Genomic DNA, 26,474 nt, shown 5'->3' with positions numbered 1-26,474 from the left:
ATTCGTAACAATGGAAGGAAGCGGCGTCACGCTGTCCATCTTTTTTACAGTCTATTGTTAAGAATAACATACAAGTTGACGATTCACACCAGTAAGCTCATAATATTGATTTATAATTCGAGCTGTTGCATACGATTTCTCACGAATGTCAATTGACTTCAGCACGTGAAAAGAAAATACGTAAAGTAACCCGCATCTTTATGTTTCAAACAGAGATGGCGATAGAGAGTTAAGCATTGCACTTTCAATGACAGCATGGGGTGAAGCTGGCATGGACTCCACACGCTTGTGCCAGTCCCAGCATGATGTGAGAATCTCACAGAAAACATCTGGCGTGCTTCAATGGATGCAATGAAATAGGACTTTTTGTACCGTGTAGTTAACATTGACAATGTCACACATTTGTTTATAAAGCCTTAAACCTTAAATGTTTTCTATTCATTGCATCATACTCTTGGTTTAAGCTTTTATCCCTCAACGTTTAAATAATAAAAGAACAATGGTGTGGTCTCAGACTATTGGACTCCAGTGTAGATGTTTCTGAGTGAAAGTCTATTTGTCTAGTATTGGTTGCTGGCAGAAATTCCTTCATAATTTATGGCAACAAATGAATAAGTAACGCAGATGAGACAGAGCTGCGGTGTACCACAGAGAGCGTCTCCCTCCTGATAGAATATTTGCTTATGCATGATAGGCTGATAAATATTGCTTACCTAATGTAATATATTATGTGATGTGAAAACACATAAAGCATAGAACTGCATTCAGGGCCGTCGTCAGGTGGGGGTATGAAACACTCTTACAAAAACCTACAACCAGCTACAAATGTTTAACTTTTGCCAAATTTCAATGTCAGAAAGTGTCCCAATCAATCTTAATATGTTTTTAAAATGTACAGAAAAAAAATCAAAATCATTTTTTTCTGATTTTAAAATGTACTATTTATAGGTATGTGTTTAGGTAAAATGATCGTTTTTGTTTCATTCTGTAAACTACTAACAATATTTCTCCAAATTTCAAATAAAAATATTGTTTCTATTTGCATTCATTTGTAGAAAATGAAAACTGGAGGAACAGGTGAAAATAACATAAAAGATGCTTTGTATTTTTCAGACCTCAAATACGGCAAAGAAAACAAGTTGTTTTTTAGTCAAAATAACAAGAAAATCTTTGTTGCGTTTACACAAATATATGAGTTCACTTTACGTATAAAATTGTGTAGCACGAGTTCAATCAACTTACAGTGCCCATGTAGGCTGAACTTAAATATTTAATTAATTTACCTTAATGTTCACATAGTAAAGTGTGTTATTATAACAAATAGTATTGAAATAATTGATGATTGATTTGATGTCAGTCATTGAATGATTCTCTACAGAAGATACTGCATTTCTGATGTGTGTCTTCCTTATTGAGGTAAGAAATACGATGGGTTGAACAGGGTCTATGCTTACACATAATTAGAAACAAATGTATAGTAGAATGCAATGTAAGTCGCTTTGGATAAAAGCGTCTGCCAAAATGCATAAATGTAAATGTGCCAAAGCAAACACGAATCTCCTGAATGGTAACAATTATTCACAACAAAACAACGTCAATAATACTAAATACATCTTAAATATCTTTATACATCTTATTAACAAACTGTAAATGCCCCAAAAGTGCTTATTATTTAAAAAAAGAATGAATAAGCAAACTTTTCAGGTGCAAGGGCTTATGGGTATACCTCACAGCATTTGTACTGATAACATTACGTTAATTGCACTGGAAATGTATGTTATGTTTACTTCAACTCAACATGTTCCATTCACTTCATGCATACTCTTGAGCTTTTGTTCTAATTTATATGTTTGTGTTGCATGAACAAAGGATTTTAGGTTAAGCTAAAAAATATATGAATTTGTATATTTTCAAGTAGAAGCTACTTAACATAATACAATATGGTTGTTGACACAACAAATCAATTTGGAGTCACTGCTCTATACTCAATGGCTCAAATGAAAAGAGGAATACAAATCTCATGTATTTTTGCACCTGCCCTGACCACAACACACAAATCTCTTTAGGTCTTCACTGCATTCACAGAAATGTGAAAAGAGACTTCTGGATGTTTCATTACGCTGAGCGAATCTCAACTTTAGCCTGCAGATTTGGAACCAGACTGGGAGATCAGTCTATATGGCACGAAGTGTTTGATAGCAAACAAAGCAAACCTATCCTATTCCAGACCGGGGGCACACCTGACAGAATTATTTTTTGTTCTTGCCCTGACCAACACATGATTCAATCCTGTCTTGCCTACAGGGACTGAGCTAAAAAACACTATGTTTGTGAAACGCCTCACTGTTTTTCTCCTCTGTCTCTCGTGCTGGTTTCCAAGCATGGCTTCATGGCACCTTAACCCTGTATCGGCATCTCTTACTTAATTCAAATGTGTGTTATCTAATGCCACAGTATGCCAGTAATCTATGAGTACGTGTTTATTAAGTAGCGTACGGGAAAGGAGCACTGAAGGGGTGATTCGTGTTGATTTTGCTCAAGCTGAGTGTTTTCAATATCTTCTGGGTTGCAGTAATGGGGCAGATTTATAACGCAACCGAGGGACTTAAAAAGGGTCAAATTTGGAAACGAAGGAGTAGATTTGGTGATTTTTGAAAGGTGACTGCCACCAGCATACATCACCGTGGAAAATGGCTGCCCGGTGGTACCGTGGAGTTGACTTGGACCACCGCTGAGTGATGAGCAATCTTCAGCCCCAGCACGCCACAATAACAGAGTAAACAGCTATGCTGCTCTCAGCATACATAAATCTCCAATATTTGATAAATAAGATTTGCCCGCAGTAATTGATTCCATGCGGAGATCCAAATAAAAACCTCGGAGGCGCTGGTAAATCTAATCAAGGGGGAGGTTAGTCATGTGGTGGGTTACCTAAGGCTTTGTAATAATGGATCAACAATTATAACCTTCATAATTACGGGGGGAATATTACACATACCGTAGCTTATAAGATTTTCTCTTTGCAATTCTCTTCCAACAGCCATGTCATAATCCAGAGATGTTGGATGCAGTGGATCTTTGAAATGAGGGCGGAATATTTAAATTAGCACATTGAAGTTTTTACGAATTTAAAGTATTTTTTAGAGGTTTCAAAAAAAAGACAAAAATTATGTGACCATTTTTTGTTTTTGGTTTCTTACCCTGATAGCACACATCAGTGGCGATCGGTGCCTCCTCTTCAGGGGAAGCAGGAATTCAAAATACGTGATCAGCGCTTCACGTGAACCTATGCTCATCACGCGTCATGTCAAAATACATGCCTGCTGCAGACGCGTATTTTGACATGACGCGCCACACACATGACGGGCTAAATACATGTTTTGCCGAGCCTCGCGTTACTGCTTCCCCGCAAGAGGAGTCACGGATCACCACTGGCACACATACATCTGGGAGACGTCTATTTGATGTCTGCATTTACATCTGTAAGATGTTTTTTTTATTGTTTGCTCAACTGCAATACGTCTCCGAGTCGTCTCCTGTCAGATGTCATATATACATCTAAAAGACATTTATATTAAGAATGTATGTAAAACTGCCTTTTATAAGACATTTATCAGATGTTTTTACACCGCAGATGTTTTCCAGATCTTCAGCAGACATTTTACAGACGGACATGTGCTATCTGGGTATGTTGTTTGGCCATTATTGTTTCTAATAGTTTAGGATATGTGACGTCATATGTAGTTTGTTTAAAAAAACAAGTGACATACTAAAATACTAACAAAAATTTGTGACTAATATGACTAATACTGATGAGTGAACAGCCTAGAAGTTATGGTTATTAAATAGCAATCCCAAACTAGTTTTTTTTTCACAAAATTGTTGGTTTGAACCACCACTGTGATAAAAACATATTAAATAACACAAAGCGAAAATAACATGGCATTTTGGGGTTATGGAAACAATAGTTACCCTGGTGAATACAGAATACTAACATGAACTTTTAATGAAAGACGAATATGAATATCATACCTTCAGGTAAATCCTTTTTTACCAGTTATGTGTTTTGTAGGTACATATCGCTTATTGCTCGCTTTGGATAAAAGCGTCTGCTAAATGACTAAATGTAAATGTAAATGTAAACGCAGATACTGAATTGGGACTCGCTCAGGCATCTACCAACAGCTTTCGCGCACGTCTTTCAAAATAAAAGTCTCGCAGCAGAAAAGCAATCAGAATTGTGTTTTTTGTTGTCGATGTTGTTTCTTAGACTGTACACTCCGCTGATCCGCTTAGAAAGGTCTTGTGACCCACCAGTTGAGAAACACTGATTTATGATCCATTTACTTTTTCATTGTCTGATCATTTTTTTTATTGAATTGTGAAGACTCATGTTTGTCAAGCATTGGAAAACAGGTATTTTGCTTTTATCCAAAAACACAGCTCGCCCATTCTTTTGTTTGTGATTTTAGAGTGGTCTTGTCATGTCCAATATGACGGCATTGTTGAGTACTATTCAGAGGTCATTGCGACATCTCCTGTCTATGGTAGCTTCCTAGTTTCTTAAACACCACTTAAAATGAGTAACGAAAAGATGATTTTGAAGTCCAGATATTATCTGAACATTGCTGTGTGCATTGTCTTGAGGAGTGGAATAGAAGATTCAAAGCTTTAATTCTACACAAGCATTTTACTACTGCTTCTCCTCACACGGAGAACTGTTGCAGAAATTTACCACCGAAAACAAATCACAGAATGTTCAAAGAGACTAGTAAAGGTATTAGTACCAGCGCTGTTGGAATGAAACAACAGACTTCAAACACTGCAGTGAAGGATGTGAAGAAACACATGGATTACCGTTTTGTTTTTATTAAATGCATGTTTCAATTATTATGTGTAAAGACGTTTTGTAAATAGCTATATATAAAATATACGTTATATCTGAGATTACTTTGACATTATGTTTCTTGCCGTTTTTAGCAAGTGCAGCTAATAATAACCATATTGTATGAAACAATTTGTCATTGGAGCTTGACAGACATGAAGTATCATCAAAGAATCAGAGACCGTAACAGTAATGCTAGAAACATGATTTATTCTTTTAATCAAGTGACAGCCCTAAAAGTAGAAATAAATGGCCATCTCATGAATGCAATACTCCCCCCGCGGGTGTCCTGAATGTTGTTATCGAAAATGCATAGTAGAATGTTTAAGGAGGTATTATTGCATTGATAAAATGTGTGGGACAAATGTGAGCGAGTGTTTTTAGTCCATTTCTACGTAAATTGAGCGGGACGCTTTCAAGGTGTATTGTACAAGATTCACTTGGTGATCGAAAATGCTAACTTAACTCAAAATGTGCTGTGAATATGCACAGTAAGGAATATTGTGATTTTTACGCATTCTCATCTATGGGAAAACATGTTATACATCTATATTTGATGGGCCTTTGTCGACTATCTGGATTGCTAGATTTCTTTATCGTGCTAGAGGAAAACATGACAGACATCCAGTCACTCGTGAAACCGTGGCGCTGTTTCTCTTTAAAATGGAACACGGTAAATCCAGAAAGAGCCGTGAAGTCTCAAGGCACTAAGCCGCAACTCTGAAACAACAAACTTTTTTTTCCATTTTGTTCCACTTTGGAAATGTCTGAAGCAATGCATCCGTTTTCTTTTTAAAGTGAAAATCATGGGTAAGAAACCATCTCATAGAAAGGAGGTGACTTGATATGCACCTATGAAGTGGCACTGAAGCGAGTTTAAAAACATATGGATGCTTTGTTAGTGTCGCCTCTTTCCTCACAACGTGTCTGGAAAGGATAATTTACTCTGCCACAAATCAGAGGATCGAGTTCTGACGCTCTGTCACTTCGACTCAGGGCTCGACACTGAATGTGTCACGACTATTATTGAGCTTTCTCACAACATTAGGCTGAGAAATAAAGTGGCTGTCTGTTTTTTTTTTTCAAATGGTGATCTGTCTTTTCTTTTTTAAGGAGTTTGGATATTTCACAAACAAAGTGTCTTGTTCTTTTTGAAATAATCTGTAGCCTTGCGTTGAGCAGGAGATGATGTGACCCGAGGCTTTTTTATTCAGGATTCCTTCTTTTTCTCCTTTCGTATTAACCTGGAAGGGTCTAGTCAATGGTGGAAGCTATTGACACAGATCGGCATCTCTCATTCAGACATCGTTTGTTCCAGTAATATTACACAAACGTATGTTTCAAAGCTATTTTTAAACTAGATTTTTTTTAGTTTTGGTTTACTTCAAACAAATTCCATTGAGCATGCCCGCCCTTCTGAAAACAATAGAAATGGTTTCCATTACAAATATCATTATAAACCATCAGCTGTTTACCATTAAAACCATGAAACCAAGATTCCTTAATGTAGTGTGTTTTGGTTCTCGCTCCAGTAGGATTTACTGATGTTCTGTTGGTTCCCATTCACCTGATAACATCCCGCCAACACATTACCAATAGAGACCCACAGAGACCATTATAGTTTCCCGTAAAACCAACGCAACTCCCATTATAACCATTAAATCCATTAGAATTTCTGTGATGGTTTCTATTGTTTTTGTTTTTTGATTTCGTCTTCATTTCTTCCTGATATTATTGCATCAGTTTCTTTATTAGTTAAACAACACACGTTTTGTTATTTCTTTATTAGCACAGAGCGAGAGCGAGACAGCTCTTTTCAGCCTGTTCATTGGTTCCAAAGGTGAAGAAATAGACAACAGGACTACCCACACAAAGAAGTGTACAGTAACTGTGTCAATTCATCCATCTTGTTCTTGCCTTCCCATCTGTTCTCATCTAAACCCTCCTGCTGTACGCTGCTTTGATTAAGAATCAAATGTGACCACTTTTTCAAACAAGCCACCAGAATTCATCCTGAAGTGTGAGGCTTTGGGCAAAGGCACTGTTATACTAAAGAAAGAGCCAGACAAATCGTACTGGGTAAAGAAAGTGGTTTGAGTGGGAAAATATGTTCCTTGTTTGGTCCTGAAATGCATTGATAGGAACTGATAAAGAGTATTAGAATAACCGTGTTAAAAAAATAAGGTAAACATTCTTGTACACGTCTGCAGTGAATGGCAAGATAGAAACGCCCGGATGGGCAATAACGTACAGATTGCCGTATTATCTCTGAAGGTCACCCCTGTTGGTCACTAGTGGGCGTAACTGTGTTTATTCTCGCCCTGACGTTATTGGTGGGCTGTGTTACAGGCTTTTAAAAATCTGATGTTGAATGAGATGTATTGCCAGAGGAAATAAGATGTCATTCTACTTTGACGAGAAATCAGCTGCCAAAAATGAGGATTCAGATGGGAATTGTTTTTATATAAACTGCAGAGTTGCATAATGCATTGTATCATGCAAGGTGAATGATTACAAATACATCAATCAAACTCACTGTGAATGGGAACCATTTCTGACACGGTTTCCGTGCATAGTTGTGCATGTAAACATTGACGTTTTGACATGTGTACAAACAGAATGAAATCTATCCACAGTAGGAAAAATGTATTTGTTCTGTTGAACAGAAAGAAAGATATCTTGAAGAATGTAAGCAAACCATTCTGGGCCACTTCATTGTCATTTTTCCTGCTGTGAATGGTGGCCAAGAACTGTTTGGTTACCAACATTCTTCCAAATATCTTTCTCCGTGTTCATCAGAACAAAGAAATGTAGGCCTATACAAATTTGTATCAACCTGAGATGAATAAATGAAAACAGAATTTTTATTTTGGGCGTCCCGTCAAGGACATAATCTGGTGCGCTCCAAAACTCTATTGGCTATATTAAAAGGGGGAGGAGCCACTCCTCACGTCCCACCCTAACTTTCTGTTTCAGTGAAAATGATGTCGACGCACCGAACAAAGCGACACATTTCAAGGCACGTTATTGGGTCTTTAATAACACACAGATAAGTAATGGTTTCCGTTCACTCCGTGACGGTTTCCTCAAAACGCTCGTCTCATTCAGTTCTACCTTCAGGCCTCCACTCATTCAAAAAGTAAGAAAGTAGCATATGCACACAGCAGAGGGCATGCGAGTGACTGCAAGACTTCCAGGCGTCAGGAAACCTCTCCATATGGCATCTTCCACGCTTCTCTTTTCTGTCTCATAAACGCCTTTGATGCAAATGAGCGGTCGTCTCTCGGCGAGGACAGGCCAGACGCTTCTCCACACCCTCTCCTTGGGTATGGAAGTTAATATGGAAGTTTACAAGGGGGCTTCTCAGAAAAGAAGCGTATTATTACGCTGCGATTAATCTGCTGATAAGGTGAGAGGTTAATTCAAGGTATCTGTCGAAAGAGAAACAGACACACTACATGGATGAGAAGACTGTAAAGATTGGGCTTTGTGATTGTGACAAAATATTTAAATGAGTTTGTGTGTTTATTAAAGGTACACATCATAACTAAACACAATGAGAAACTGATATAATTTCGGGATCCATTGGAGCAGAGAACACGTGGGGGTTCAGGCTAAACAATGAAGTTTTCGACAGAGCATGAATTCTCATAGAAAAGCCAGATTGTTCCCCTGAGGCCTTTACGAGTACGGATCTTTTCATCATTGAGTTGTTCAGTAAAACACAAAACTATGTTTCTTCACGTGGATTATTTCTGTAAAAGAACTGTTCACTGATCATGTCATGCAGTTAAGATCCAAAACAATACGAAAATGAAAACTGTTAATTTTGTGAATGTTTTATGAAGTGGATCACTGAGTGAATTGTAGAACTTGAGAATCATATCTTTGAATGAATGATTCTTTTGAACTGGCTCTTTTGAATGAATGTCAAAATCAGACTCAGTAGTCTGTTCGCAGCAGTTTGCATGTCAATGGATGTTTTTTTTTTCGTGATTAACAACCACAATTTTACTATGCATCACACAACGGTTCATAACCTTAATCTCTTTGAAACAGATTTTACATTTTTTAATGTCACTTTGGAGTTTAACACACAGAAACCCATATACAGCCACAGAAAAATATAAGAGACAACTCCAAAATTGTTTTCAGTTTTTCTCAATTTACTATTTGAATTTAGTTAACTATCTGAATTTTTTTAATTTACTATCTGAATTTAATATTGGTTTATTTGCAAAAAAATCATGTTTTTTATTCCTTTTTTTAAGATGTTTTTATTGGGTTTTATAGTGTTAGTTAGCTGTATTTTTGAGTTATTATTACTTTATAATAAAGTTTTAATTATTTTAAGTGATCTGTTTTTGCAAATGAACTCTTCATTTAGCTACAGATGTTTATAAAATGACAATTTTTGTTTTTGTGAACTAGTGAAAACATTTCTCCCAAATTTCAAATGAAAATATTGTTTGTTTGTTTTTTACTTCCTGAATATTGAAACGGGACAACAAAAAAGTCCCAATGTTTGCAGATCTTGAATATGGCAAACAAGTTCATATTCATGTTTAAACAACGCAATAATAATATTTTACTATTTTTTTACATGTATTTTAGGATCATTTAAAAAATGACACACTGTGCATTGTGCATTGTGGTATTGGCTTATGTTCTCAGACAGTTTCACATTGTAATTCTAACATTATAAAGTAGCACCTTTATAATGCACAGGTGGCATGATATTTTCACACATTCTCTTCATACGTCATGGCACTGAATGGCTGCTTGTATATTGGTGCAATAAATTCAGCATTTTTCTTTCTCCAGCTGATTAAAATTGACCACCTGGTTCTTAAACTATCAGGTCTGGATGTAGGTCCAGGGTTTATGTCTGGAATCTGAGCATCACAGTCTTTCTGTGTTTTAGGGCTCTGGTATTGGTCTTGGATGGTCAGGGCTGCGTTTTCCGAAACCTTCTTAACGCTACATCGTTCTTAAGTTATACCTTAAGCTGTACCTTATCGTTAATACGTGTTTCCCGAAACCTTCTTAGTTAAGTATACCTTCTGTAAATCATACTTTCGTAAGGTTGGTCTGAACCGCTCTTAGCTATACTTTATCACCTTTGATGGTTCATACCGCTATGCAAAAAGCTTTTCTACATCGCAGTTTAATTTCACATATAAAATTTAATATAATAATTTAATATAAAATTCTATTTAGTATTAAATTTACATGTTTACTTTAACTTGGTTTTAATTTTACAAATAAAATACTCGGGTTTAATACACTCAGTGATTGAAGTGTTTTCATGAATCAAATTGTCATACACGTTAGCGTTTTTAATTACAGCCTATTATCCCAAGGCACATCACCTGGCAAACCATTTGACAGGAAAGGCGTAGTCTATATAAAGGGAATGAATGTTATGGGGAGTTTGGCCAAACTATGGCAGCGAGACAGCCAATAGTAGTCTTAAATCAAAGACGGCGCCGTCCGCGGAGCCAGTTAGTGTATTTGCACAATTTCATTAGAGAACATTTTAGTGCCCTGGCTACCACGTCAGAAGAGAAAATCCTACACAGATTTAGCCTGCCACGGGAGCAAATTCTGCAGTTCTTCCATCTTGTTGGCCCAACTTTGTAGAGACAAATTCGACGGAGCTTCCCCCTCAGCCCCGAAAATCAGCTGCTGCATGGTGGCTCTTCGTTTTTATGCCATGGGGAGTTTTCTGGAGGTGTTTGGGGATGAATATGGGCTGAGAAAGACCTCGGTGTGGCGGTGCGTTCACTCAGTCACTGCTCCGTCATGCCACAGATTACGTACGAATGCCTTTAGCCAGGCACGACGTGAAGGAGGCACATCAAGGCTTCCATGCCATTGCGGGTGTCCCGCGAGTGATCGGCATTCTGGATGGGACACTTATCCCTATACACAAATGAGTGATTTACGCCAATAATGTGAATCAACACAGATCGTGGAGAACATTAACACACGATGGCAAACTATGAGAATATAAATGACCCTTTCAAAAACAAACGAAGCCGAACAGCCAGTTAATGTAGCTGGTTAACGCAGAAAACGTATGGCCGTGAGGGTGCGGGATCGGACACTTGCAAAATTATAAATACACACACACACACACACACACACATATTTCTTTCTTTCTTTATACTATTTCAATGATCCCTGATAAATGCAATTTCTACTATTTCTAAAGCATTTCATTATAATAAACATTGTTTTCTCAATACTTTACCCACTCTATAACGCAAGGTAGAGAGAACAATGGATTCTCGAAGTATCGATGTCAACCTATTCAGCACCACCGTCATGGACAGCACCTGCTAACGTCGCACTTAAGAAGGTTTACCTCAAAAGGTATAGTTCGGGGAACACGCCTAGAAAAGGTTTAACTTGAGTTAAGGAGTAAGCGCGCTAAGAGACAACGTTATCGGGAAACACAGCCCTGGTCATGATTTGAGACAAACATCATTTATGAATTTTTGTTTGGTTTCACATTTGATGTAAACATTGTCAACACATAATTTGTCTTTATAGAGCCACTTTTTTTCTTTTGCAGGGAGCGTGTGTATCTCACAGTCTGTGAAGATCCCTCGAGAGCCAAAAGTCGGAGAGTTTGATAAGATTATTCAAAGACTGGGAGAGAATCCGAACGCAAGGGTTGTTATTGTTTTTGCAAACGAAGATGATATTAGGTAAGTAGCTTCTATTGTTTTTCTATTATTTCACTTGTTATGATCCGGCAGATGAACTCTGCCCACAATTGTTTTTTTTAGACTTACAAGTAGAAGGAACATGTCTGAAATTCACAACAAGGTGAAAAACTGCTTTCCGTGACCTCTATTATAGCACATTTAATTTGCCTCGTGGGATTGTCTGCGTCGGCCCTGCATTGAGTGTTGCACCTGGAGTTTCTAATCGGAACTATTAGAACCCAGCTGTCCTCCTGGAAATTGACAAAACGCCGTCACATAAATGTGCTATTAGACATCCATTGAATAATAATCGTTTTCATTTGAAGGAATAATTATGGCCAAACTTTTTTAAATTTGTTGCTCGCAGAGTGTCCGCGATGACTGTTTAATCATGCTTTTCTAATTATTGTTTATCAGACGTTATCCTTGAGTTCATAATGATTTGTTTATGTGTACATTCACATCTATTCATCTTTAATTTAGAAGGCGTGTGAAATCCTTACTAATAGTGCGTTATCACTGTCATGACTATAACAAAAGTCAACATGATATAAACAAAACAGGGATCACCCAAAATAAAACCCTTATATCATTAAAACCTGTATATGACTCTTTGAGATGTAGAACACAAAAGAAGATCTTTTGAGAAATGTCTCAGTGGTTTTGTGTCCATACAATAGAAGTCAATGGGGTTAGGTGTTGTTTGGTTATTAACATTCTTCAAAATATCTTCTTTTGTGTTTAAAGAATTTTCATTTTCGAGTGAACTATCCCTTTAAAAGAGAAAAAGGGTGTGTTCAAATGTGAAAATTAGCTCCGCCTCAGTGTTGCCTTCTTGGCTGATGTCATAGGTTGTGTGCAGATCATTGGTTGATCGTAACCAAAAGTCAGATATCTGTTTAGACATATTTTTTTGTGGGTAATCACTTATTTATTAGTTAATACAGTAATTTGCAAGTTTACATATGGGAAATAAATCAAATAATCAAAAGTCTTTTATTACTCTGAAAACTGTCACATAATAATGTGACAAATGAGTGAAATACTTGTAAATTGTAAATGTAATTAAATGTAAAATGTATTTTGAAATTGTGTGTATACAATTATTATATATAGTTCTTGAAAATACTGGCCTGTTTCTGTCATGTACACCTGTTAAATTGATTCCAGAGCTTATGGAAATAAAATGCACGTAAAAACTCTTTGGAGGAAACTCGCTAGCACTGAATTGCGGCGACTGATAGAAGCGTTTTTCCGCATGTGCCGTCTGCATTGTTTTAGCACCCGTTTTACTGAAGCAATTATGCAAATCGGGTGACGGTGCAAACATGCTCACAAAATGTGTGCTGAACACAATTTGCATTATGTAGTTCCCCGTCTTGCAATCCAATTGGCTGTTTAAAATGCTGCGCTCGCAACAGGCTTCATTTAATCGACACTTGATGAACGCTAGACAATGTACACCAACATACCTTTGAAATGGAATTTAAACTGTCGATAATAGCTGAATGTTATTTGTGCCAGACAAACAGAGATTCGTGACCAAGGCACAATTAATAATAATTACTGTATAACAATTTACGTCGTAAAAACATGCGATTGTCAAAAAATAATGATAATGGCTTGATAAATGTTTTGTTTTTGCGTAGAAAGCCATGCGCTAAAGGGGTTGCAATTGTTTAGTGAATTCACCCTGGTGTCTGTGTCTTTTTAGTTGAGAAAAAAAAAGATTTTGTGCGCTCAGGCTTTATTGAGCCATTGTTATCTCTGGGAGGTGTTTTTGCCGTCGGTTGTGCATGACTAATTTTGAAATCAATTGCTACTGTGCCTGACAGAGAATGCTTTGAAATTTCTGCGCAGATCAATGTCAATACTGACCTTTCAATAACGCATTGATTTGCAGTTACTGTAAACGGAGAATCACCGAAGCGCTGCAGGACGCAAACCAGAAATTAGAGTTGATGTGACTCAAAGGCCGGCAGACGAGTCTTTACGTAACGTGTCATTCGTCTCTCTATAGGCGGCTGCTGCAGGCGGCAAAGAATGCCAATCAGACGGGTCACTTCCTGTGGGTGGGGTCAGATAGCTGGGGCTCCAAGATAGCACCTGTACTTCACCAAGAGGAGATGGGAGAAGGAGCCGTCACCATCCTACCCAAACGGCAGTCCATCAGAGGTGAGTGACAAATGAAATCCTCCGCTTTTCTCCATTAGAGACCAATTATAAACCAGATTGTCTGCTTAACGTCGGTTAAATCCACTTTAGTGGAAATGCATTAAAAACCACCACAACAACTGATACATAAATAGCATTCATGGAATAAATGAAATGTCATTTATTTACTCTTATGCTGTAGTTTTTTTTCTGTGGATTGCAAAGAGAGGAATGATGAATTATTATGCAGATGTTTTCTGTACATATTACAAAAAGTAGTTCATAAAAATTAGGGCTGCACGACGTATTGAAATGATCACAAATGTGCATATCGCCGTGGTTTGCACTTTGCAGTAAGAAAATGATTTTAAGGGATTCACTGGGGGGGACTTTTGCTGACATATTTTTTTTATATTTTTAAACCAGGGATGCAGAAAATCTTACTTTATTTATGTATGAAATTTACATAGCATTTGGAGGCTATGTAATGTGGATAAAAATATAAATTCTCTACATTTTGAAGTGGAACTCCGTACACAATGAAATTCAGTCCATGAAACATGTACTATATGTTGGTCATATTTTTTAATTGTTTTAACAAACTTAATGCATTGCATATTACAATATTTGCATTATTTTTTAAATACCTTGCAGCCCTAATATGAAACATAGCGTGTCTTCTGGAACCAGTGAAATTTTAATTATTATTAATTTTGCTGAGATGATGCCCTTCAGTGCATCATGTTGAGTTGAATGGCACTGACATCTTCAAACATTATTGGCTCTCATCAGGTGGATTCCGAAGCTACATGGACATATTTTAATATTTAGTGTCTTTATTCTAATATTTTATATGCTATATTTTAAATTAAATATTTTTTATAGATTTGTTAAATGAAAAAACACCGAAGGTTCTTTAAAATGTTTCTCATGTTCTACTGTTTATATTATATATTTTATGTTTAATACTTAGTATATTTTTATAGATTAAAAAACAAAACAATGAAAACACTGAAGGTTCTTTGAAAATGTTTCTCGTGTCCCACAGAAAAAATAACAGCATAGAGGTTTTGAACAAAATCAGTAATGAGCGGATTTGCATTTGTGTGCCAACTGTTCCCATAAAGCGCAACAAGAAGCAAAATAATGCCACATGCAAACCACGTTGCTGTGTGAAGTTCAGAGAGCTTTATGTTCTGACGGCACACATATTAAAGTGACACTGATCTCATCGATCTGCCCGCAGGCTTCGATCGCTACTTCACCAGCCGAACGCTCGAGAACAACCGGAGGAATATCTGGTTCGCCGAGTTCTGGGAGAACAACTTCGGCTGCAAGCTCAGTCGTCACGCCTTGAAGAAGGGGTCGGGAATAAAGAAATGCACAAGTAAGAGAATCACGCTTTCCCTCTGGCTATCTCACCGAGCTCTATAAAAGGGAGATGCCAGATCAACAGTAAAAAGCTTGGCCTGATGCTCTCTTTGTTTACACCTGGGTCTGATTAGTCAGCGCAACAAAGCTCTTTGGGTTTGATCTTTTCCGATGTGGACCGACATCATTCCCGCACCGAACCAATCCAATCCAGCGTATTGGAGAAAAGATGATAAAGTTTAATTGATTCGGTGCTTTTCTCTGGGGTGGATACGCGGACGGCCCCGGCCATGTGGCTGGAGAGAGAGGTTGACTCCTAGCAACACGTTTCAGATGTTATCCAATCGGTGCGGGTTGCGCTCTTCAGAGGAGGGGCTTCATCCAGGCAGACCATCTCAGGGGGCCTTGGTAGCGAGTCTAATTCTCAGCATGCAGCCTGCCAAGCATTACAGTGCTTACCGCAGTGCACCAGCAAACAGGCGAGATTTGATCCTAACGGTTCTGCGTGGGTCACCGGCAACGTCTAAGTTCACTAAATGTCAGCGCTGCATAACTTTGTAACATCTCATGCAAAGTCTTCGTCGATGAGCTCACTTGTTATGGCTGGCTTTAGCAGACCGCCGAAGGTATCCAGCCCGAAACTAAATCCATCGCTCAGCCACAACGTAATAAATCACTTTTCTTTACGCTAATTGCTACGGCGAGAGAAAATTCATCATTGTTGCCGCGCGGAATATTCTTGAATAGCCAATGGTGATTAAACGCGCCGCCTCTATTCACTTGATTAAAAAATATGGTAGGGTGGAAGAAAATGCACAATATGTCACTTAACAAAGCCCTTTAATCATGGTTTTCTTTAAGAACACTCGCGCGCCGAGGAGTTCAGATGCGAGGTGCCGGTGTGTGTGAGCACGTATGCTGACATCAGGCTCGATTATTCACCTCAAGAACAAACCCGACGTTTGCCGTGCACATTGTAGCAGATTTATAACGCCACGTGGGAAATGAGAACGGCGTTAGAGTGTTTGCACGGCTTTATTAGTTCCAGAAAAACGGCCAGGCGTTGAAATACAATGCAGCCTTAACTGGGTCGCATCCTGGAGCAGTTTGGTCCCTAAGGGACGCTGTAATGTTTGTCTGAAAGCGGTGATTCAGAACCAGAGGCCACTCTCACTGCAGCTTTTCATTTCACTGTGGATTTCAGAGTAAGCATGGCGTCGCTCTCACGGGTCTGAGTGTTTGCCGTTCTCTAATAAATGCTAACAGAGATTAACAGTCAGGACCTGTATTTTCTGTTAAGATTTAGCCAACATAGTCGGATTGTTATGATTAGACGAGGTGCTTTCGGAGTCTCCGAACATGCGTGTGATGATATCTTGTCGCGAAAAAGACAAATGTCTGAGCTGAAATTGTTGTCCATTCGAGGAAACTCGGCGCTTGCTGTCTTTGGCACAGTAAGGGTCTGTTTTCAGAGTCATCCAGACAGACTACAGTGTAAATATAGCCTCGGAGGGACAATGCTAAGGCGTGAGTCAACAGGCGCCCACAGATTTGCCCAAATTCCTGCTGACATTTTCAATAATGACTAATATGACGGAGGATCTGTGAAACATATTTGGGCTATGAATCAAAGGCGATCCTGCGACATCGCTGCCTTTCATCTGGTTCGTTAGTCTGATTTAAAGTGGGCTCTGCGAGACACACAGGGGCGGATTCATTCATACACACCTGGGACGTTTTTACAGCGGCATTTGCATTCTTTGAAATTGTGTAAATGATTTATTTCGATCAGAGATGTTACTGTTACTGTGGAAACGGGAATCATGCCGAGAGAGCTTAGCAGTGACCGCCTACCTCTATGTAACATTGTGCTTGACTCTCGCCTCTCTCAAACATAGATTGGTATATAGTTGCTGTTTTTGCAACAATAATGCAGTTTTTACTTTTTAATTTCAATTTAAAATGTAAAACACTGTATTATAATTATTAATAGCGACACCCTGTTTACACCGGATGCAATGCGGTGCAATGTGAGGCGAAGAAAGACAATAAAACTCCACACTGGATGCAACGCAATACGACAAACGCCTTGTTCTCCATGGGTTTGTGTCGTGTCGCGTCGCGTAATTCGCATTTGGTGTAGACATGGTGTTCATTTTTGCCTCTCAATCCCCTTATTGGTTTGAAACACAAACTTGCAGGTTACTTGATGTCAAATGGCATTTTCTACTTAATCGTACCAAATAGCTCAACTTATAAATCATAATTATGATTTATAAGCTTACCGTTATGAATCGGGGAACGGGTTTATGTTCTTGCTTTTTCATTTAAAAATGTATATTATTTATTACTTGATTTTTTTACCTATTTTTTACTTTGTTTTTTGTTTATTTTTAACCCCGAAAATGTTACATATTGAGGCTTTTCACTTAAAAAAATCAATTTTACTTAAACGTCTTGTTTATTCCTGCATAAATACGTTTAATAAATAAGTACAATATTTTGGAAAGAACCACAAGCCCAGATTCAAACTCGGGTCGCCCGCACAGTCCACTGGACCCCCCGCGGTCCGACTACAATAGTCTTTAAACAATATTTCTTTTTACAGCAATTAAATCTTTTTTCAGTCAACACGCTGTAAATCATAAGAGCTTTGCTTATCACTGTTTTCAACCGAGGCTGATTTTTATAACAAGCTCATTTTTGATCATTATTACCATTCAGTTTTACATTGTGCCAACATGCTTATTAGCACGATGCTACCAGCATTCACAAGCGCACTGCATTACATTTTCACACGGTGGCTTGAAATCATACACCGTAGGCTAATGAGTCCAGGAAGATATAGTGTTGCATGTTAAACAGCCAGAACGCACGGCTTAAATGAGAAGACTGAGTTGACCCCCGCTCTTATCGAAGATCCGGCAGCCACAGATAGGAGAGAGAGCTACATCAATGCTGTGATTTTCCAGCCCTCACAAAAGCCCTGTGGTTACTGTCGGATTAAAGGCTGGATATCTCGGCATTCAGCTCTCCCGGTCTCTCCTCCTCTCTGCCTCTTTCTCATTCTCTATCTCTCGCTCTCTTTTTCTCTGCTTTGCTTTTATCAGGGTTGCGCATGCAGGAAATGCTCCACGCGGCGAGTGGCTTGTGATTATGGATTGCACATGTCAAGATGGATCGATGTGATATCGGTGGATGGGAGGACCACGTTTAGCTTGTTGACAACTGTTTGCAGTAGCTGCATGACTTTACTGCTCTCTCGTGTAGTTTACCGGAGCCACGATTCATACCATCAGCATGATGTCTGGTCCACTTCAAGTTTATCTCGTGAAGCTGTGTCGGTGACTGGCAGTAGTACGCAAGAAATTATTCAAATTGATTATAAATTCTGTCTATTCAAAAGTATATTAAGTCAGACATAAAAAGCATGCAGCCCTAATGAAAATAGCCTTGGTTTTACTGCAAAAGCGTAACTACTGTATAGTTAAATCATGTTAACCACAAATTAAACATGGTTTTACCATAGTACTTACTGTAGTAGTAAAACTATGGTTATATAAATGGTAATCCATATTAAAGTAAAATCCATCCATAAAATCCATCCATAAATCCATAAAAACGATTTCAGAGATTGCACAGGCACGATGTTGTTTCCAACCCTTCGAACGTAAAATTCTGTTTTCCTGCCGATAAATGTTTATTATCCTATTCCCCGGTTGATTCTACACAAAACGCCTCTTTACTATTTTCAAAAGGACTACATTTTAGGGAAAGTGGAATACTGTACCCCATTGCTAAAACGGTTTAGTTTGATCCGTGATCTTTCTCTTTGCCAAATTTTAAAGACACAGATCGAAAAGTCAGCACCAAGCCTGCGAGTAGATTAAAAGATCATTTTCACAAACTGAAATACAGTATGCCATCGCTGTTAAACATACACTATATATCTCAGTTGCAGAAACTGTGATGAGCGCACATGCCGTCTTTGTCTGGTTTGTGTTTAAAGAGATACAGTATGGAAGGATGTCCCCGAAGGCGATTCTTAGGATTTTAAGTGCCAGGCGTTGAAAGAGAAACTTGGGTTCCCTGTGAAACCCTCAGGCTCGTGTTGCTCTGGGAGGATGAGCGGAGGAGACGTCACACGTCTTAAATGTTTTGCACGGGAGCTTTGATCAAAAAGCAGGACCGGTCTTTTATCTGGAAGAGACATCTGAGAAATGCAAAGGTGATGCAGATTTCATCTATTGACGCCATCTCTTCCAAACAGAAGTTTTTGTGGTGATGTAGCGTCACAGTTGAAGACTGTAACTAAAAGATTGGAATGATCTATAAATCATCACATCATTTTCTGGGTTAGTTAGTTTGCAAAATAAATATGTGTGCTCTTCTGTTTGCTTCCATATTTGCTGTTAAAGTCAGTTGAATGTTTTCTTAGGACATACTTGTTTAAATCAAAATTCTCTCGCAGGGCTTTTAAACGATTAATCGCATCCAAAATCAAAGTTTGTGTTTACATAATATATGTCTGTGCACTGCGCATACTAATTTTGTATTTAAAAACACATACATGTATATAACTTAAGAAAAATATAAAAATGAATAAATGTTTATAAAGAATTATAGATACATGCAAATATTTCCTAAATATATACGTGTATGTGTTTATAAATGCCAAATAAATATGCACAGATGTCAGATAGAACCTGTAAACACAATGTAAACACAAACTTCTATTCCGGATACGATTAATCGCGATTCATCGTGAACAGTGCTGTTCTCTCATATTTTACTCACTTTGTTTCTTTAGTCATTATTTCTAAAATATTTTTAAATAAAGTTTTTGTTTTCTAATAAAAGAAATTGATATGTTGGCACAGTTACATTTTTTATCTACAAAAGTCATTTCAGACATTTAAGCATACCTTGAGATTAAAAGGTTTTTAAGATTTTAAGAAGATCCAAACATTTGACTTGTAATGCACAAATCGCCACCTTGGAATATCTGACATTTGTGTCAAAATTTTGTTATTCACATTATTATTCTGTGACAATTTATTTACTTTGTGATGGGTTTTTTTTCTTTGCGTTGTGTATATTTGGGACTTTTTTTAAGAAAACGTGAAGGTTTTATCTACAAACAAAATACAAAAACTTTAAAGCTCAATATCTCAAAACTTTATAATCCAAAGGCAACTAAATATAAATAAATATGGCAACATATTTGATAACTCATTGTTTCCAGTCTGTTTTATGAGATTTAAAGGTGGGGTGGTTTAGCCTGCTAGCACTGAAATTATAATCCCACCCTCTATGCGATTCGCCGTCCAAAGCCACGCCCCCTCCAAACACATGAATGTATTTCGTAAATCCACGTAACGAATTACAAACTAAATCCATTAAATTCTTCTCGAAGCATGTACATACCTGTCCAAAAGAAAGAGAGCAACCATGGTATCGTCTTTCAGACCCTTTGCCTGCCGGAGCTCTCTCCATCGTGTAAAAGATGAACTGATCTTAATTCAAGTTTTTCCTCTTTCATGATCCAGACGTTTTTTCGTCACTGCTTTTTCAAAAACTGACTTTCGTTTTAGATTTACTTGTTGTCGGTACAGGAAAGTTTGATTGTTGCTGATTGTCCGCCATTCTCCCTACATTGACACAGGGGACATGAGCGCGCTGATGACGTATGATGTCTGCGTGAACAGGGCGCGCAGCGGTATGCAAAATACGTTGGCTGAAAATGTACACATAACCAGTCACAGCGTTCGGCCAGAACGTTTTGATTGGGCGAATGTTTTTTTTGTCCTACGCCTTTCACAGACGATATATAATTATAAAAATATTATTTGACCACTATACTTCTTGATTGCTATCAGGATGTAAAGAGATTACCAACCAACGTGACAAAAAATCAGGATCACCCACCCTGCCTTTAAGGCTAACGCGTCACTATATTTGAATTCAGCGGTTGTTTTGGTTTCAGTTCGCTAAATAAGTTCAAAATATGAATGGTTTTCCCCACAGATACCTTCATTTATTCACTGGAGTCAGTTGAATGAATGTAATGATGGATTTTGGGAGCTTCAACATTGTGGGACATGTATAAAGTGACAGATATTTTAAAAGAAAACTGTGATGTTTGGGTGAACTAATCCTTTAATTTTGTGTCGTGTGGCTGCTCGATATCGAAAGTAAATTCCTGTGCTAAATGACTGCTTACTAACCAAGACAAACATTTAACCAGACTTTAAAAAATGTATTTTTCAGCTTGTGATGTATTGTTCGTTAGTCGGCTCATTAAAGACTGCTACATCTCGATAGTCTGGACCTCAGACAAAAAGCCTGAAGCCTTCCAAACATTATTACCTGAATGATTTCTAAAAGAACAGAAATAATTGCTCTTTCTTTGATTGCTGGAGGGATTTCTAGGTCCGAGATCCAAGACTAATGTATGCGACTTCCAAAGCGCTTTACTCTGTCCTTTGAATCAATTATAACATCTATCTCCGTACTGAATATTTTAATTCCTTTGCCGGAACTTAATGGATTGCTTTTATACAGTAAGTGCAAAAGTGCATTCAGAAACTGCCGCTCCATTAGTAGCGCACACGCTGACCGGCATTATGCGCGAATCACAGCCGCTTTGTATCAAAGGTTTTTTGTTGTTGTCGAGGTTAAGGGTGCAGCACAGCTTCCACAAAACCTTTCGAGGGGAAAATCACTCGTCCGAAACCACAAACAAGAGACTTAAGTGAGACAAAAGGCTCTGGGGTTTTTCTGGCAAATATGGGAAGTCGGAGCTATTACTCGTAGGGCGAGCAGCATTCCGCTGAACGGGACGTTTAAAGTCTTTGCGGCCCACGGCGGCGAAGGGGTCTGCGGGTTACGAGCGTGCCGCTTCATCACGGCCTTCATCTCGTTCCACCTTGTCCTAGACAACATCTCAGAGATGCCTCTCTTAATTGAAAAGCATCCCTCGGCCCGGCAGTGTGGCGTGTGAGGATGTGCCCAGACTCTGCGATGAGGAGTTTGTCGGATCTGTAGGATTTTGTGTGCATGGATGACACAGTTGCGCGTGTGTTCATCTGCTAAGGCGTTTGTGTGTGTTTCAGTATGCACAGCATCAAGAAGCGTGTGGGCCGACCCGCCTCCCCCGTTCCCGGAGCATCACAATGGCTTTTTTCTCCCACGACGGAACTCGGCCTGTTTTTTCCCCGGTGGCAAACAATTACACAAGCATAACCTGCCTCTTTAATTTAGGGGTTTTAAGGCACGCGGGTCTTTCAGGGATGTTAAATTGCGTTTGGTTTTCAGTTTAAGGCAGGGCTGAAGAGCCGGTGATTAAAAACCTTAGAAGAATTGAACTGACATTCCTTTGGTTACAACTGCTTTTTGCAGCAGCTTTGTTAAGATAAGAAAAGGGTTTTGCATGTAGGAAGGGAATGGTACATCTTGGACAAACCAGCGAATGGTATTGAATGAGCGAGCCTTTTGAAATTTGAAGCAGTAACAGAACCAACATTAACCTGAATGGGGACAATTTCTGTTGTAGGTTTTGGTACTTGTTGTAAATAGGATGCAGTTTGATGCTTTATTTGTAAAAAAAAGGGCAAGATTCATCAGTTAAAGATATTCAATGCCATTATTGTATTAAATTCAAATGAATTTCACAATTTTACATTGTTACAAAGCAGCTTTAAATGTCAACATGGGTCTATGCAGTTATGCTATAACTGTAATTTTCATGTAATATTTATTTTTGCACTCTGCACTGTATTTTTACACTAATTTGTATCTTATTATTTTATTTTATTTGTTTTTTTTACGATAAATGTTTTTTTTTATATTTCATATTTTATTTTATTCTTGCACTCTGCACTGTATTTATATACTGATATTTATTTTCATATTTTATTTTATTTGCTATATTTTATTTTATAGGCTAAATGTTCTTTTTTTATTTAATCGTTTCTTTAATTTTGCACTTTCCCCTTTTGCTATTTGTTTTTTTCTAAATTTTATTGGCTAAATTTCATTTCATTTTAAGAAGTTTTTAAGAAATTGCATAATTTATTTTGATAAATTACAGCAGCTGACCACTGTTCAAGATTTAAAATATTAGGTTAAAAATGACTTCTAAAGAAAATAATATTATACTTAAAAATTCAAGGCCGCAATTTGTTTTACAGTGAATGCATGGTTGGGTAAAATATGGACAAACCCAACTGTTTAAATAAACCTGGACAATATTCATTTTTACACATGGGTCGAAAAAACCCAACATTTTCAGATTTAAGCAAAAAAAGGGTCGAAAAATGGTGGAAAATGTGTATACCGTATAAGAAGAAAGAAAATTAGATATAAAAACAGGGAAGATGTAGAATAATATAGGATGTTGACTTTACACTAAATATAATTGATTGTCCATGGAATAGTAATCAAACTGCTGTATTCAAAAAGATATTAAGAAAGTAAATGTTTTAATATACATCAGCAGTCCTCCAGTGAGCAGTCCGTACATACCAAAACTCCAATGGCGTGAAAATGGAGAAAAACATTAATTTATTTCATATTTATATTAGTTTTGTATATTGTTGTTTTTATTGTTTATTGCTATCAACAATTTAAGAAATTAGGGTTTCAAAATGTATTCAAAGCAACATTCACTAAAAGTAACTTCTCGTGACCTAAGTAGAACAAAAACATACTTCTCGAAGACTTTCGTGACCTGTTTTGTACCCGATTTGAGGAAAGTTATTACTGTAGAACTATTGTAAATGCTAGGAAATAATGCCAGATGACAACTGCACAGGCTTTATTCTGAAAAGTGTACCCTGCAATCTGCCAACCTGACATCTGACAGCTATCTCGCCGGTTTGTTCTGGCAGGGTCATAATTGAAACGGCTCCTTTGCAATTAAGACCTTACAAAATAACCCAAGCTGAGCAACTGCATCTCTAATGAATATACAGCTGTCTGACATGATTATATGAGCGCTGAGAGATAATTAATCTTGCTTGCTGTCTCCCTGTCTATTATTCTACCCTCATATGTTAGCAGACCCTCATTTATCCATGGCATGAAGAGCAAGACGTGACGCCTGAATAGCTGAACATGTGAGATGGCAACTCGTGGCATATTTTACAGATTTGATCATTTTTAATATATTCTTCTTATTTGAGTGCATTGCACATGTAACCAGGGCATACCAATGTATTAAACTAAAACGGATCACCTATTGTTTACTAATAATTATATTCCTCCAGTACTCCATATTTGAGATTTGTTTGGCTGGACCAAAACATTATATCTGGTTTTAGAAAGCAATGACTTGAAAAGAAAACATAAGATTTTGCCAACCAGTTGCTTCGGAGGTGGGCTGCCTGAATGTACACAGATGTTATTGTATTTGCTATTTTTTGTTTTATTGGCTTTATTTTATTTTATTTTACGGGCTTTATGTTAGTACTCTGCACTATATTTATATTTATTTTATTTTGTTATTATATTTTATTGGCTTTATTTGAACTTATTGGCTAAATTGTATTTTATTTATATAATTTTTTATTTTTTATTTTTATTTTGCACTCTGCACTGTATTCATTACTTATTTGTTAGCATTTTTTAATATGCGTCATTTTAATTTTGCACTATAATTTTGCATTGGCTATATTTTTTATAGGCTACATTTTGTTTTTAGATTTTTTTTATTTTTTTTATTTGTATTTATATGCTTATTTATATTTAATGTTTTTATTCTATTTGGTATATTTTATTGCCTTTATTTTTTTAATATATTTTTTTATTATTTTGCACTCTGCATTGTATTTCTGTGCTAATATTTGTATTGTATGCAATTTGTGCCTTGTACCATTATTATTGTTACTTTTTAAGTTTCATCTGATTGGATCAACCAATCAGAATCCAGTAAGAGCTGTACACTATGCCTAATTCATATTCATGACCCAAGCCACATCTGGCACAGTTGGCGCACCAAGCTGCTGACAAAAAATGAACTTCCCGCAATCTGTCATCTCACAGAAATGTGCATTTTTACGTTGTCACAACAACGTTCTAAGCATACTTATTAAATATTTAAAACAAAAATGCTAGAGTCATGTTTCTGGAAAGTTTGGATTTTAAGATGACATCCAACTGAAGCAAGGCATTTTAAAACCGTGCCAAACTCAAGAGAAGAGGAAAGTGAGGTTCATGCATAATGTGTGACTAGAAATCTTAACTTAATTGAATATCCCACCATGCATATCTTAAACCGAGACAGATTTTACAGCAGGTACCTGACAATTTACGCTACTAGTGTTTGTCTGATTTACATCCTCGGCAGCCAATTTAAAAGTTTAGTCAGTGTTCAGGAAATTGCTTTTTGTGTGGAATAATGCCATTTGTTCTTCATGATCTGCATTAATCTGTTTGACAGAACGTCTACTTTTCATTCCGTTTTTTCTTGATTTCCTTTTGGCTGGTTCCTCTTCTTGACTATCAAGCAGTTGAAACAAAACATTTCTGTAATGCATGCTGCACCGCTCGTGTGTTCGCTGGCAAGCTTCAGTAATTAAATTGATGTGTAAATGAAGTGCATTACTCTCAATGAAACTGTCACGCCGCTGTATGTTATCTTGATGAAGTGGTTTTGCTTCAGGACCCAGATTTCACATGGGCATCTTGTGCCAACAAAACACAGTACCAGCTACTTTTTTTTAACCACAGGTCATCATAGAAAAGTTACAAAATTGCTCGTAAATGCATAGGCCCCAAAACTGGTAAAACATCGCGTTAGCAGAGCGAATACATCTACTGTTAAAATGTATAGCTGCTATATGCATTGCTTTGGCATGCATGAAAAGTATGCATAAATGATGAAAATAAATACTTGCATTGCTTTTTTAGCAGTCAGTATAAAACACACTGTGGTCAGCACAAACCATTTGTATTTTTGTGAAGCCATAATTATTTCAGTTGGGTTGTATTTATTTGTACATTGGATAGTTTTGGTTGATGGATTTTTGACTTTAGACATTTTTCTTTTTGTAATGCATGTTTATATGTTTAGTTCCTCTTTATTCATTTCATTTAGTAATGTTTTAGCGCTATCAGAATACACCTGCTGTGATTTCTGGGTCACGAGGCGGCAGTCGAGAAGTACTCAACTCTGAACAGTCTTCTCAGTCAGTAAATTACAGAGATGCTTCTCTGCCCCCCAAACAGCTGTTTTGCTCAATTTCGCTCCAATTAAATTCAATAAGACACTTAAATCGAACATATTTTATCTGGGTAAACCTCATTTGTGTTCGACTCAGAGGTTAAACGCAGCCTGGGGGCAGGAA

General features: G+C 37.4%; 1 protein-coding gene across 2 annotated transcripts in view; it reads left to right on the top strand.

The window, feature by feature from the left end:
• The window catches only part of grm4 (glutamate receptor, metabotropic 4), a 185,914-nt gene that overhangs the window by 129,158 nt on the left and 30,282 nt on the right, over positions 1-26,474 (top strand). For both annotated transcript variants that reach the window (XM_057338126.1, XM_057338125.1), the window contains 3 exons: positions 11,466-11,601; positions 13,622-13,776; positions 15,002-15,142. In XM_057338126.1, coding sequence (XP_057194109.1) covers positions 11,466-11,601; positions 13,622-13,776; positions 15,002-15,142 — 432 coding nt within the window. The remainder of the gene's footprint in view (positions 1-11,465; positions 11,602-13,621; positions 13,777-15,001; positions 15,143-26,474) is intronic.

This window comes from Triplophysa rosa, linkage group LG7 (assembly GCF_024868665.1).
Source record: "Triplophysa rosa linkage group LG7, Trosa_1v2, whole genome shotgun sequence".
In the NCBI taxonomy this organism is placed as follows: domain Eukaryota; kingdom Metazoa; phylum Chordata; class Actinopteri; order Cypriniformes; family Nemacheilidae; genus Triplophysa; species Triplophysa rosa.
This window is presented reverse-complemented; position numbering and strand designations above follow the sequence as displayed.